Below are 11,950 nucleotides of genomic sequence, written 5' to 3'. Positions count from 1 at the left end.
TTGATGAATTGAACAATGTGGACCCTGTTGTAAACAAGTGTAAGGCTTAATTGGGTCGTCCACTCACAGTTAACAGTCTTTGTATTGAGTTTGTGCTTGAAATGTACTGTAATTCTGCAAACTGTTAATAAAGATTTCAATCAATCAATCAAAATAAATGTCAGAGCTGAAATCGACATGTAAATATGAAATGAATGCTTACACATAGCTAGGTGTAATGTTAGAGTCCACAGAAGACATGTAAATATGAAATGAATGCTTACACATAGCTAGGTGTAATGTTAGAGTCCACAGAAGACATGTAAATATGAAATGAATGCTTACACATAGCTAGGTGTAATGTTAGAGTCCACAGAAGACATGTAAATATGAAATGAATGCTTACACATAGCTAGGTGTAATGTTAGAGTCCACAGAAGTGAACCATCAAGCCTGTTTTCTAAACTCGTTCTTTTCTGCAAGACTCTATAAGCCATATCTCCAAAACTGGCGGGTCAAACTGAACAACCAATATGTCAATTTGAAGCTAATTCAATGACTTAGCCTTAGAAACGGTCACATTATGTTACCGTTTTTGAGTATCTTTTCCAACACGGACTGTGATAGAAGGGCTGTCTGGGGCATGCATGCAAAATATCTCCAAGATCAAAATGTGTGTAGCTTGAATGACCCTCTTTCTGTTCTCATACCGTGGACCCATGACCTATAGATCTATACTCTATGTCAGTAGAGGAAGCGGCTTTTCAGATGGATTTTCTTAGCTAGATTTGCTATATGGGAAAAAATAATCAATCAATCAAATCAGTTAGACAGGTGAGGAACAAGTAGGTTGACGTGTGCTTCCATGAAGTAGGCTACTGAAGGAAAAAAACAAACAGTCAATCAAGTCAATTTATTTATTATTGCTGAATCAGTTTTCTCATGGCACTTCAAGACCATACCTACGTCATTCACCCAACAGTTCCAAGGACAAACTGTCCTTTTCACAATGCATTATGGGACAACTTCAAGGTATATAGGCCTAAAGGGTAGTGTGATATTCTTTGGTTAAAACAACAAAAAAAAAGTTAAAAGGTTAAAGCATTATATTGTGACAGTAACTAATCATTGCTATAGGGCAGTGGTTTTCAACCCTTTTCATAGCAAGGTCCATTATTTATTTGGCATTTGAGCCACGGAACCACCATTTTATGAGATTTAGCCTCAATATTGTGTTATCATAAGATTTTGTCCACCATTCCATGCTGTGTTGATGTGGTACCATAGGAGATAACAGGCAAATAACACTTCTTCTACTGTCTACATTCTCTAATTGTGTAGACCTCTTGTAAATTAAGTAATGCAGATGTTTAACAATATTTTAACTCTTGAGCGTGTATCCAAATGAACCCAAACGGGTCCACGTGTTTTCATTTTACACTCTCAAGAGTTAAAGATCTATAGCCTAAGGGTCCATTTGGTTACCAACTCTCTATCATTTAGCTGGGGACCACCTGGAACCCCCTCAAGGTTGAGACCACTGGTTGAGAACCATTGCTCTACAGCTCTTTAAGAAACAGAAAATACATTTTCAGGTATTAGTGACACATTTTCAGCCAATCAGGTCAGGATAGAGAGAGAGGAAATGAGATATCTGGCTGGAAAGACCTTGGCAACTAGTTAGAGAAAATTAGCGAAATATCAGCCAAATCATGAATTATTACCATAGTCATAGTCATCCACATAGACACTCTGTGTCTTGCATGGTTTCCCGCGGTGATGGACGCAACCAGAAATCCAGGCAACATATTGGTGGACGTTGGCGTAGACGCCGGGTACGGCAGCACCGCATGTGGCGCTCCCCCAGCTCACCAAGCCTGCCATGTAGTAAACCCCATCGTCCTTACACATCAGGGGTCCGCCCGAATCCCCCTAAGAGACGGGATGTAAGGATGCATTCTATTATAGCCTACTACACCTTTAAATGCATCCTCTCATTCTATTATAGCCTACTACACCTTTAAATTCATCCTTTCATTATATTATAGCCTACTACACCTTTACATTCATCCTTTCATTATATTATAGCCTACTACACCTTTAAATTCATCCTTTCATTATATTATAGCCTACTACACCTTTAAATTCATCCTTTCATTCTATTATAGCCTACTACACCTTTAAATTCATCCTTTCATTATATTATAGCCTACTACACCTTTAAATCCATCCTTTCATTCTATTATAGCCTACTACACCTTTACATTCATCCTTTCATTCTATTATAGCCTACTACACCTTTAAATTCATCCTTTCATTCTATTATAGCCTACTACACCTTTACATTCATCCTTTCATTCTATTATAGCCTACTACACCTTTAAATGCATCCTTTCATTATATTATAGCCTACTACACCTTTAAATTCAAGGCATTCCTTGAGAAGATTTACAAAATGTTTCCTACTACTATTTATACACCAGTAAACTATAATATATACTGTATGCGTGTGTGCGTCGCTTTAGGTGGACACGACTACGGCACTCGGTCGCATTCACACCTCTACTTCACCTCTACTTCGGTACACTCGATGCGATTGGGGGGTGGAGTTTGAATCATTCTTGCATAATATACAATTTGCTGCGTTTGCGTTCACGCTGCGCTGTAGCAAGGAGCCGCAGCAAGGCACTTTATCAATGTGTTCAATTCATAAACTACACAGTGAAATATATGGTGTTAAAATGATACTGCTGAGCTATGTGTTGAAGTTTGAAGTAGGCCTATAGGCTATTTGAAAAAGGTCCCCACTGGGATCCCCACACACAGTGACAGCGCTCCATACGCACAGACCACACAGACCAAACATTCTGTACACTGCAGTGTTTTTTGTTTCCTTAATGGATCATTGCCAGTGCTATAGTTGGCCGCTAGCGCGCCAGTGCCAGACGGTTTTAAAAAAGAACCAAAAATGGCCGACAGGATTCATTTTAAGTTGCAGTATAACATCCTGGTGTGAAGGTGACCTAATACACTCACGCACCCACGCACACTTACACTACAGGAGCCAACTTTTCCCAACTTGTCTCCTGCACAGATCATGGTGCCGTCCAGGTTTGTATGGAAGTCCTGACAACGCTCGTCAGACATCATGGAAAGCTGGCCATGTGACATGTTGTGTGGGTTGTCAGCTGAGGAAGAAGAACACACACACAGACAGCTCAGCTAAAAGTCCTTCTAGGTCCTCTAGGACATCTCATTTCAGCTTTTCCTCCCATGTATTGTTATATGGAGCATATAGGGCCAGGGCATAGCAGTGGCGGCAATTTTATGGTGCCACTCACAAATAGGCCATTTATTAAATAAATGTATATATATATATATATATCTGTAGGCAGAGACGACATATCTGCGGTGTGTATATATATATATATATATATATATAAAACCGTGGGAGGTGCAACTCTAGTTAGCAGGCATAGACATCAAAAAAGGACTGCACACTCCAGGGAACAGAGACGGACAACTTACTGCATCAACTTATTTATTAGCACGATGCGTTTCGCTGTGAGCTTCGTCACAGGCAAGCAGCTATAAACTACACAGGTTCATCCCAATGTTCTGGGCATCTTTGTAAAGTTAGTGTTAGTAAAAAGCAGGTAAAAGAGTAACGTTTGAGCAGACTAACATCAGTCACTCTACCATTCAATGTAGTAGAAACCTCTGAGTTTACACCGCAGATATGTCGTCTCTGCCTACAGGAAATACGTTCGCTGTGACCAGGGGACCCGTTTCTGAATCGGTCTATATGCTACATGTCCTTTAGTTCATACTGAGGAACATAGTTACCCACAGTCTTTTCTCTAGCGCCACCATTAGGCCAAACCCTCCAGTTGTACAAAAGTAACTCAAAATGCATGATACTGGACACTTCATCATGACCTTTCCTTGGTAATGTTTAACACTGCTGGAAGCCATTTGAACATTGAAGGATAATGTTTAACACTGCTGAACATTGAAGAACACAGTGGAATAATAGAATAAAGAACTCTATTAAGAGACAAACTGCATCATTATACAGTAACTGCTACATTATACGATACATGTAACATGGGAAATTATACCTTATATAGATAGACTAGTGCAGCTTTTATTTAAGGTGTGATTAGTGGTTGGATACGTACCATATTTAGTTTAAGGTGTGATTAGTGGTAGTCAGTGGTTGGATACGTACCATCTATAGTTTAAGGTGTGATTAGTGGTTGGATACGTACCATCTATAGTTTAAGGTGTGATTAGTGGTTGGATACGTACCATCTTTAGTTTAAGGTGTGATTAGTGGTTGGATACGTACCATCTATAGTTTAAGGTGTGATTAGTGGTAGCGAGTGGTTGGATACGTACCATCTATAGTTTAAGGTGTGATTAGTGGTAGTCAGTGGTTGGATACGTACCATCTATAGTTTAAGGTGTGATTAGTGGTAGTCAGTGGTTGGATACGTACCATCTATAGTTTAAGGTGTGATTAGTGGTAGTCAGTGGTTGGATACGTACCATCTATAGTTTAAGGTGTGATTAGTGGTAGTCAGTGGTTGGATACGTACCATCTATAGTTTAAGGTGTGATTAGTGGTAGTCAGTGGTTGGATACGTACCATCTATAGTTTAAGGTGTGATTAGTGGTTGGATACGTACCATCTATAGTTTAAGGTGTGATTAGTGGTTGGATACGTACCATCTATAGTTTAAGGTGTGATTAGTGGTTGGATACGTACCATCTATAGTTTAAGGTGTGATTAGTGGTTGGATACGTACCATCTATAGTTTAAGGTGTGATTAGTGGTTGGATACGTACCATCTATAGTTTAAGGTGTGATTAGTGGTAGTGAGTGGTTGGATACGTACCATCTATAGTTTAAGGTGTGATTAGTGGTAGTCAGTGGTTGGATACGTACCATCTATAGTTTAAGGTGTGATTAGTGGTAGTCAGTGGTTGGATACGTACCATCTTTAGTTTTGCCCCATCCAGCGACCACACACGGGTATCCATCGGGGAAGAGCTGGTTTGGCAGACAGGCATATTTAACATAGCTGGTTTCCTTGGCACAGAACGGGTCATCGGTGAATTCCAGCTGGAGTAATGCTGAGACACAGGAAACAAAATAGAACAGTAAATAATAACACGGCGGTGGCTCAGGGGTAGAGTGACTGGATCGTAAACGCAAGGTTTCCAGTTGGAACCCGGGGTTCAGGGGACCTTAGTATAATCTGATAGACAGAAGGAATTGACTTTAAATGTCGTGAGACATGGCTAAAGCATTTCCGGGGGTCCTCAGCCCAAAAGGTTGAGAACCCGTGATCTCTAGATAACATCACCTGTACCACTTGTTATCTAGACACCAGTAAGAACCCCTGATCTCTCTAAAACTGCCTCCCCCTGGCTAGCCGGGGCGCCTGATGGAGGGGAAAGGAACTGGTCGGAATAACGTGTCCCTTCCACGCGCTACGTCGGAATAACGTGTCCCTTCCACGCGCTACGTCCGGCCGGGGAAATTCCCGTGTCAGAGTTCTGTGTCAGGGTTGCCCAAATATGGAGTGTTGTTGTGATGTCAGAACAGGCCAGCCGACTCGACACCGGGCACTGCCCTCCCTGTGGGGGTGTGGAACACTGCCCCCCTGTGGGGGTGTGGAACACTGCCCCCCTGTGGGGGTGTGGAACACTGCCCCCCTGTGGGGGTGTGGAACACTGCCCCCCTGTGGGGTTGTGGAACACTGCCCCCCTGTGGGGTTGTGGAACACTGCCCCCCTGTGGGGGTGTGGAACACTGCCCCCCTGTGGGGGTGTGGAACACTGCCTCCCTGTGGGGGTGTGGAACACTGCCTCCCTGTGGGGGTGTGGAACACTCCCTGTAGGGGTGTGGAACACTGCCCCCCTGTGGGGGTGTGGAACACTGCCTCCCTGTGGGGGTGTGGAACACTGCCTCCCTGTGGGGGTGTGGAACACTGCCCCCCTGTGGGGGTGTGGAACACTGCCCCCCTGTGGGGGTGTGGAACACTGCCCCCCTGTGGGGGTGTGGAACACTTCCCCCCTGTGGGGGTGTGGAACACTTCCCCCCTGTGGGGGTGTGGAACACTGCACTCCCTGTGGGGGTGTGGAACACTGCCCCCCTGTGGGGTTGTGGAACACTGCCCCCCTGTGGGGGTGTGGAACACTGCCCCCCTGTGGGGGTGTGGAACACTGCCCCCCTGTGGGGGTGTGGAACACTGCACTCCCTGTGGGGTTGTGGAACACTGCCCCCCTGTGGGGGTGTGGAACACTGCCCCCCTGTGGGGGTGTGGAACACTGCCCCCCTGTGGGGGTGTGGAACGACACCGGGCTTTGCCCCCCTGTGGGGGTGTGGAACACCGCCCCCCTGTGGGGGTGTGGAACACTGCCTCCCTGTGGGGGTGTGGAACACTCCCTGTGGGGGTGTGGAACACTGCCCCCCTGTGGGGGTGTGGAACACTGCCCCCCTGTGGGGGTGTGGAACACTGCCTCCCTGTGGGGGTGTGGAACACTCCCTGTGGGGGTGTGGAACACTGCCCCCCTGTGGGGGTGTGGAACACTGCCCCCCTGTGGGGGTGTGGAACACTGCCCCCCTGTGGGGGTGTGGAACACTCCCTGTGGGGGTGTGGAACACTGCCCCCCTGTGGGGGTGTGGAACGCGTGTGGGGCGGAGCGGTTCTGGAGTTACGTGCCTTACAGCCGTCCGTATACACACCAGTGTGGTTTTTGGCAGAAAATTTGTTGTCACTTAGTGAATTAGTGTTGGTTTAGATTTAGTCGACTAATTGTCATGAGATTTTAGTCGACTAAATCTACGGTCGATTTAGTCGACTAAAATGTATTTTGTCGGGCCTTGATGCCTTGAAAATAGCCGATCTACAAGCCATGACGCGTTGTGAGCTGGTAGATCGGCTATTTTCAGCATGCAACCAAATGTAAAATGACTTATACTGGGGGCTCCATTTTCGTCACCGCTAAACCCCTTATCCCTAAACTTCTTTGCCTTTTTCTACTATTTTGAAAAACATTTTTGAATAGTTCAACTAGCCAATCTACATTGACATTGACAAGCTTGTAGACTGGCCATTTTAACTATTCAAAAATGTTTTTCAAAATAGTTTAAAAAAGGCAACGAAGTTTAGGAATAAGGGCTTTAGTGCTGACGAAAATAGAGCCCTGGATCTCTTGTCCACTAGTCCCTTCCTAACATTTTAGTCTAGTTTTTATTTGTTGACGAAATTGTCAGTATATTTAGTCTGTTTTAGTCATCATAGCTTAGTTTTAATTTAGTTTCCAATAGTTTTTGTCAGTGGAAAAATGTAGTCGACGAACATTTTTCGTCTTAGTTTAAGTCGATGAAATCAACACACGTACTGTACAGACAGACAGACGTACAGACAGACAGACGTACAGACAGACAGACGTACAGACAGACAGACGTACAGACAGACGTACAGACAGACAGACGTACAGACAGACAGACGTACAGACAGACGTACAGACAGACAGACGTACAGACAGACGTACAGACAGACAGACGTACAGACAGACGTACAGACAGACAGACATACAGAGATAAAACCAGATTAACCCATTTTGAGCGGGAACCCCTTTTGGTGATTACATATACATTATATGTTATAATTTAGCTATTGAAAAAAAAAAGAAAAATCGTTAAAATGTGCCTCAAATCTTTCCGAAAATTGTCATGATTTAGAAAACTTTTTTTTTTTAATTTCGACTTCAGGCCTGAATGGGTTAAGGTAAGAAATCAGCCCGTCTGTAAAAGAAGACATACAGTAAATGAATGGCCTCACCAATGTCATTAGTAGCAGCACCAATGTTGCCTAGTTTCCTGTAACCCAGAAAAACAAAGTCTCTCTTCACGGAGATGACCTGGTCTGACTCTTCTATGCTCCCGATGTCCACTCCCCCCACGACCACCTGCATGTCCTTGGTGCTGTTACTGGAGAAACAAGCAAGTCAGTAATTAAGACCACCTGCATGTCCTTGGTGCTGTTACTGGAGAAACAAGCAAGTCAGTAATTAAGACCACCTGTGCATGTTAGCACCTTAGAGTATATATGAATAGAGACGGCACCCGGAGGAAACCCTGAGGCCAAATGGACATAGTGGCCGAATTTTGTATTGCAGCTCGAGCCAGCGCTGGTCCGTTGACTATCATTGCGCACGTTCATGTTATTGGGGCCATGACACGTGAACGAATGTTTCATGCGTGAACACGCACAAACGGCACAATGATAGTCAACGACCAGCGCGTTCATGTTATTGGGGCAATCCATCCCAGAATGCACTTGTTCCTAGGAGTGAAATCGCCTCATGTGCTTTTGAGCAACTTAATGCAAGTGGATGGGAGGAGGAATCCGTCTCTATTCATATATACTCTAAGGTTAGCACATGTTAGCATTTAGAGCAGCTCATGTTACCACATGTTAGCATTTAGAGCAGCTCATGTTACCACATGTTAGCATTTAGAGCAGCTCATGTTACCACATGTTAGCATTTAGAGCAGCTCATGTTACCACATGTTAGCATTTAGAGCAGCTCATGTTACCACATGTTAGCATTTAGAGCAGCATTACCACATGTTAGCATTTAGAGCAGCTTACATGCAGTGAGCAGCAGTGAGGACCCAACAGGACGCGATGAGGACGCCTCCACAGGCGTGTCTGAACTTGTCAGATGAGTTTTTGTCTCTGCGCTGCAGGGACACCTGCCACGGATGGTCTCCAGGACGGGACAGAGTGCCTCCGCTGATCCTGAGTTCATTGCCGGTCGGGTCCGTGAGCCTGCCGCACTGGCCTGGGTCAAATGGAGACAACTAGAGCATGAGAGCCAGGGAGATAAGTGTGTGTGTGTGTGTGTGTGTGTGTGTGTGTGTGTGTGTGTGTGGTACATGAACATGCATTTTGTAGGCTAATGTGGGAATAATGTTGTTTTTATCGACCATTATTTGGGAAATGACCTGGTCATGTATGATGCAGTCTGACACATGGATGTTGAAATGACCTGGTCATGTATGATGCAGTCTGACACATGGATGTTGAAATGACCTGGTCATGCATGATGCAGTCTGACACATGGATGTTGAAATGACCTGGTCATGTATGATGCAGTCTGACACATGGATGTTGAAATGACCTGGTCATGTATGATGCAGTCTGACACATGGATGTTGAAATGACCTGGTCATGCATGATGCAGTCTGACACATGGATGTTGAAATGACCTGGTCATGTATGATGCAGTCTGACACATGGATGTTGAAATGACCTGGTCATGCATGATGCAGTCTGACACATGGATGTTGAAATGACCTGGTCATGCATGATGCAGTCTGACACATGGATGTTGTCACTTACTACTGAGTAGTCGGATGTCAAGAACTTCCACAGAAAAGTTAGAATTTCAAGGGAAAGTGTAAAACATCGTGTTACCGCGGCGCAGTGTTTAATCGCCTGGTAGAGACAGATATGATCAATTAAACTTACCGTAATATCAAAAAACAACAACAGCCATTAAGTCATCAATAATGTTTTTAGAACATAGTTAATTCTAAGTAATTGTAACTTGGCAGGGATTCATCGTTTGGCAAAGTGCTGTTCACTATTTAAAGGTATATTCAGTGATTTCACTTAATTCAAATATCACTTCTTTTTTTGTTTTGTTGTGATAATCCTCCCGCGACCGGGAGCCAGTGGAGGGAGCGGAGCAGGGGGGAGACATGTGAGAATTTTGGCTGGTTGAAGACCAAGCGAGCTGCGGCATTTTGGATCAGCTGGAGAGGCTTAAGTGCACATGCTGGTAGGCCAGTAAGGAGGGAGTTACAATAGTCGAGTTTTGATATTTTAATATGCAGGATTTACACCCGGGTTCTGTGCGCGCACCACTGGTCGCATAGAGTGTGTGGCATAGAAATGGTATTCACTCCTTCAAAGATCTTTATATTGATTTCTACAGATACGACATTTTTTAACACAACACACTGCTTCATTTCCAAACATACCTCCCAACTCATCAATGGAATCTATATTTCTACCTGACCCATTGCTCAAAGGAGGTGTTTCTATTATTTATAATTCTCTCTTATGTTTAGATAATAATGCCTCCTTGGAGTATTTAAAAACTGCTTGGGAAAACGATTTAGGAATATCTATCACTGACGAGCAATGGTCTACATCTCAAAAGTTTTGGCACTCTTCTTCAGTATGTGCCAGGCACGGTCTTATACAGTTTAAAATATTACACAGGTTACATTTGTTCAAAGAAAAAATCAACAGAATATATCCAAATGTGAATCCAGCCTGCGACATCCACTCTAGCTCATATGTTCTGGCATTGCACTAAACTCACATCATATTGGCAAAGTATATTTAAATCACTGTCAGACATTGTTGAAAGACCTTTTGACGCGGATCCACTGACAGCAGTTCTGGGAGTCAGGGGGCCCGGGGTCAAACTGTTTAATAAAAAAGGAATTGCGTGTTTTTTTCTTTGTTTTATTTTTTCTCATTTAAAAAAGAATGTCTGTAATTCACTTAATTTACAACAACATGTTGGAAAAGTTTGAGAGCAAGAGTGTCTGTTCTGTTGTCTGTTTTGTTTGTCTGTTCACACTTGTCATTGTTTAACTGTTTTTTGTTTTTTCACATTTATATGTCTTTTTTATTATGTATTGTATGTGGAACATTTACATTGCCTGTTATTTTTTTCATTTTTATAATTGAACTCATTATCATTGTCGATAATATTCTGATGTCATACAAAAAATGCCTAATAAAAACAGTATTAAAATATATATATATATGCAGGATTTACACACTGCTTTAGCTTGTATTCATTGCCATGTTTTAAACTGTATTTCCTGTACGTTTGAAACAGCTATGGTTTGTGTTGTGTGTATAAACACTGCATAATAATACCCCACTTCCAAATGAATGGTGTTGGTAGCCTACTTGGAATTTGTGTTCTATGAACATCGTTTATTAATTAATGGCTTTTTAAGCGTAATCGATAGTTCATTGAGGCGTGGAAGGCAGAAGGTTATTATATGTGTGTATGTATGTATATATGTGTATATATATATATATATATATATATATATATATATATATATATATATATCCCCCACCTCCCCGGCCTCCTCCCTGTAGTTCTTATTCCAGGCGTTATGGGATATTAATTTATTGTATTGTTAATTGTGTTGAATCATGTGTTGATGGGTTATTACTGTGTATTTTTGTTCATGGATTATTGTATCTTTGGCTCTGCTCTGGGGAGTCACGGAGATTTTGAAAACATGACCAATGACAAAAAACTCCCATATCTGCTGGGCGAAGTACAACAATGTGCAAACACAGCAGCAAGATTTGTGAGTTGCTGTGATAGGAGAAGGATATCAAATGGAACACAACCACCCTAAAGACTAATAATTGTGTATATTCCTGCACTATACCTGCATCGAGTTATCTTGGTACACAGAAGTTGATCTATTGAAGATTCTGACCTTCAAAGTACATAATTTTTGTTTTGATTGTATTGCTGTATTGTTGTATTGTTCTTTCTGCTTTGGCAATGTAAACGTATGTTTTCTCGTGCCAATAAAGCCCTTTGAATTGAATTGAAATTGAGTCATTGATATCAGAGCTGTGTCTCAGTGCACAGATAATCAGATAATGTCTCGGTACGCAGATTATCCGATATCACATGAGCAGAGCCACACCGCCATACTAACATGCAGTAGCTTTGCAATAAATGGTTTATGGTCAACCTGAGCTGAAGTGTGTCAATGAACTTTGATGATCATATCTATAGAAAAGTGTCTCTTACCAAGCAAATATATCAGGCCACTGTGTTGTGTTGGATCATGTCCAGCAGTAAAGGAAAACATTCCTAGGCTTGTTTCATTT

At 42.8% G+C, this 11,950-nt stretch overlaps 1 protein-coding gene across 1 annotated transcript in view; it reads right to left on the bottom strand.

The window, feature by feature from the left end:
* Positions 1-882: 882 nt before the first annotated feature.
* The window catches only part of LOC308313399 (plasminogen-like), a gene marked incomplete at its 5' end in the record, with an annotated part of 28,002 nt that continues 16,934 nt past the window's right edge, over positions 883-11,950 (bottom strand). Inside the window, 5 exons of the mRNA XM_080760499.1 lie at positions 883-1,911; positions 3,034-3,167; positions 4,981-5,118; positions 7,838-7,986; positions 8,651-8,843. Coding sequence (XP_080616625.1) covers positions 1,690-1,911; positions 3,034-3,167; positions 4,981-5,118; positions 7,838-7,986; positions 8,651-8,843 — 836 coding nt within the window. The 3' untranslated portion in view covers positions 883-1,689. The remainder of the gene's footprint in view (positions 1,912-3,033; positions 3,168-4,980; positions 5,119-7,837; positions 7,987-8,650; positions 8,844-11,950) is intronic.

The sequence above is a fragment of the Protomyctophum bolini genome (assembly GCF_963924005.1).
Source record: "Protomyctophum bolini genome assembly, chromosome: 3".
In the NCBI taxonomy this organism is placed as follows: domain Eukaryota; kingdom Metazoa; phylum Chordata; class Actinopteri; order Myctophiformes; family Myctophidae; genus Protomyctophum; species Protomyctophum bolini.
This window is presented reverse-complemented; position numbering and strand designations above follow the sequence as displayed.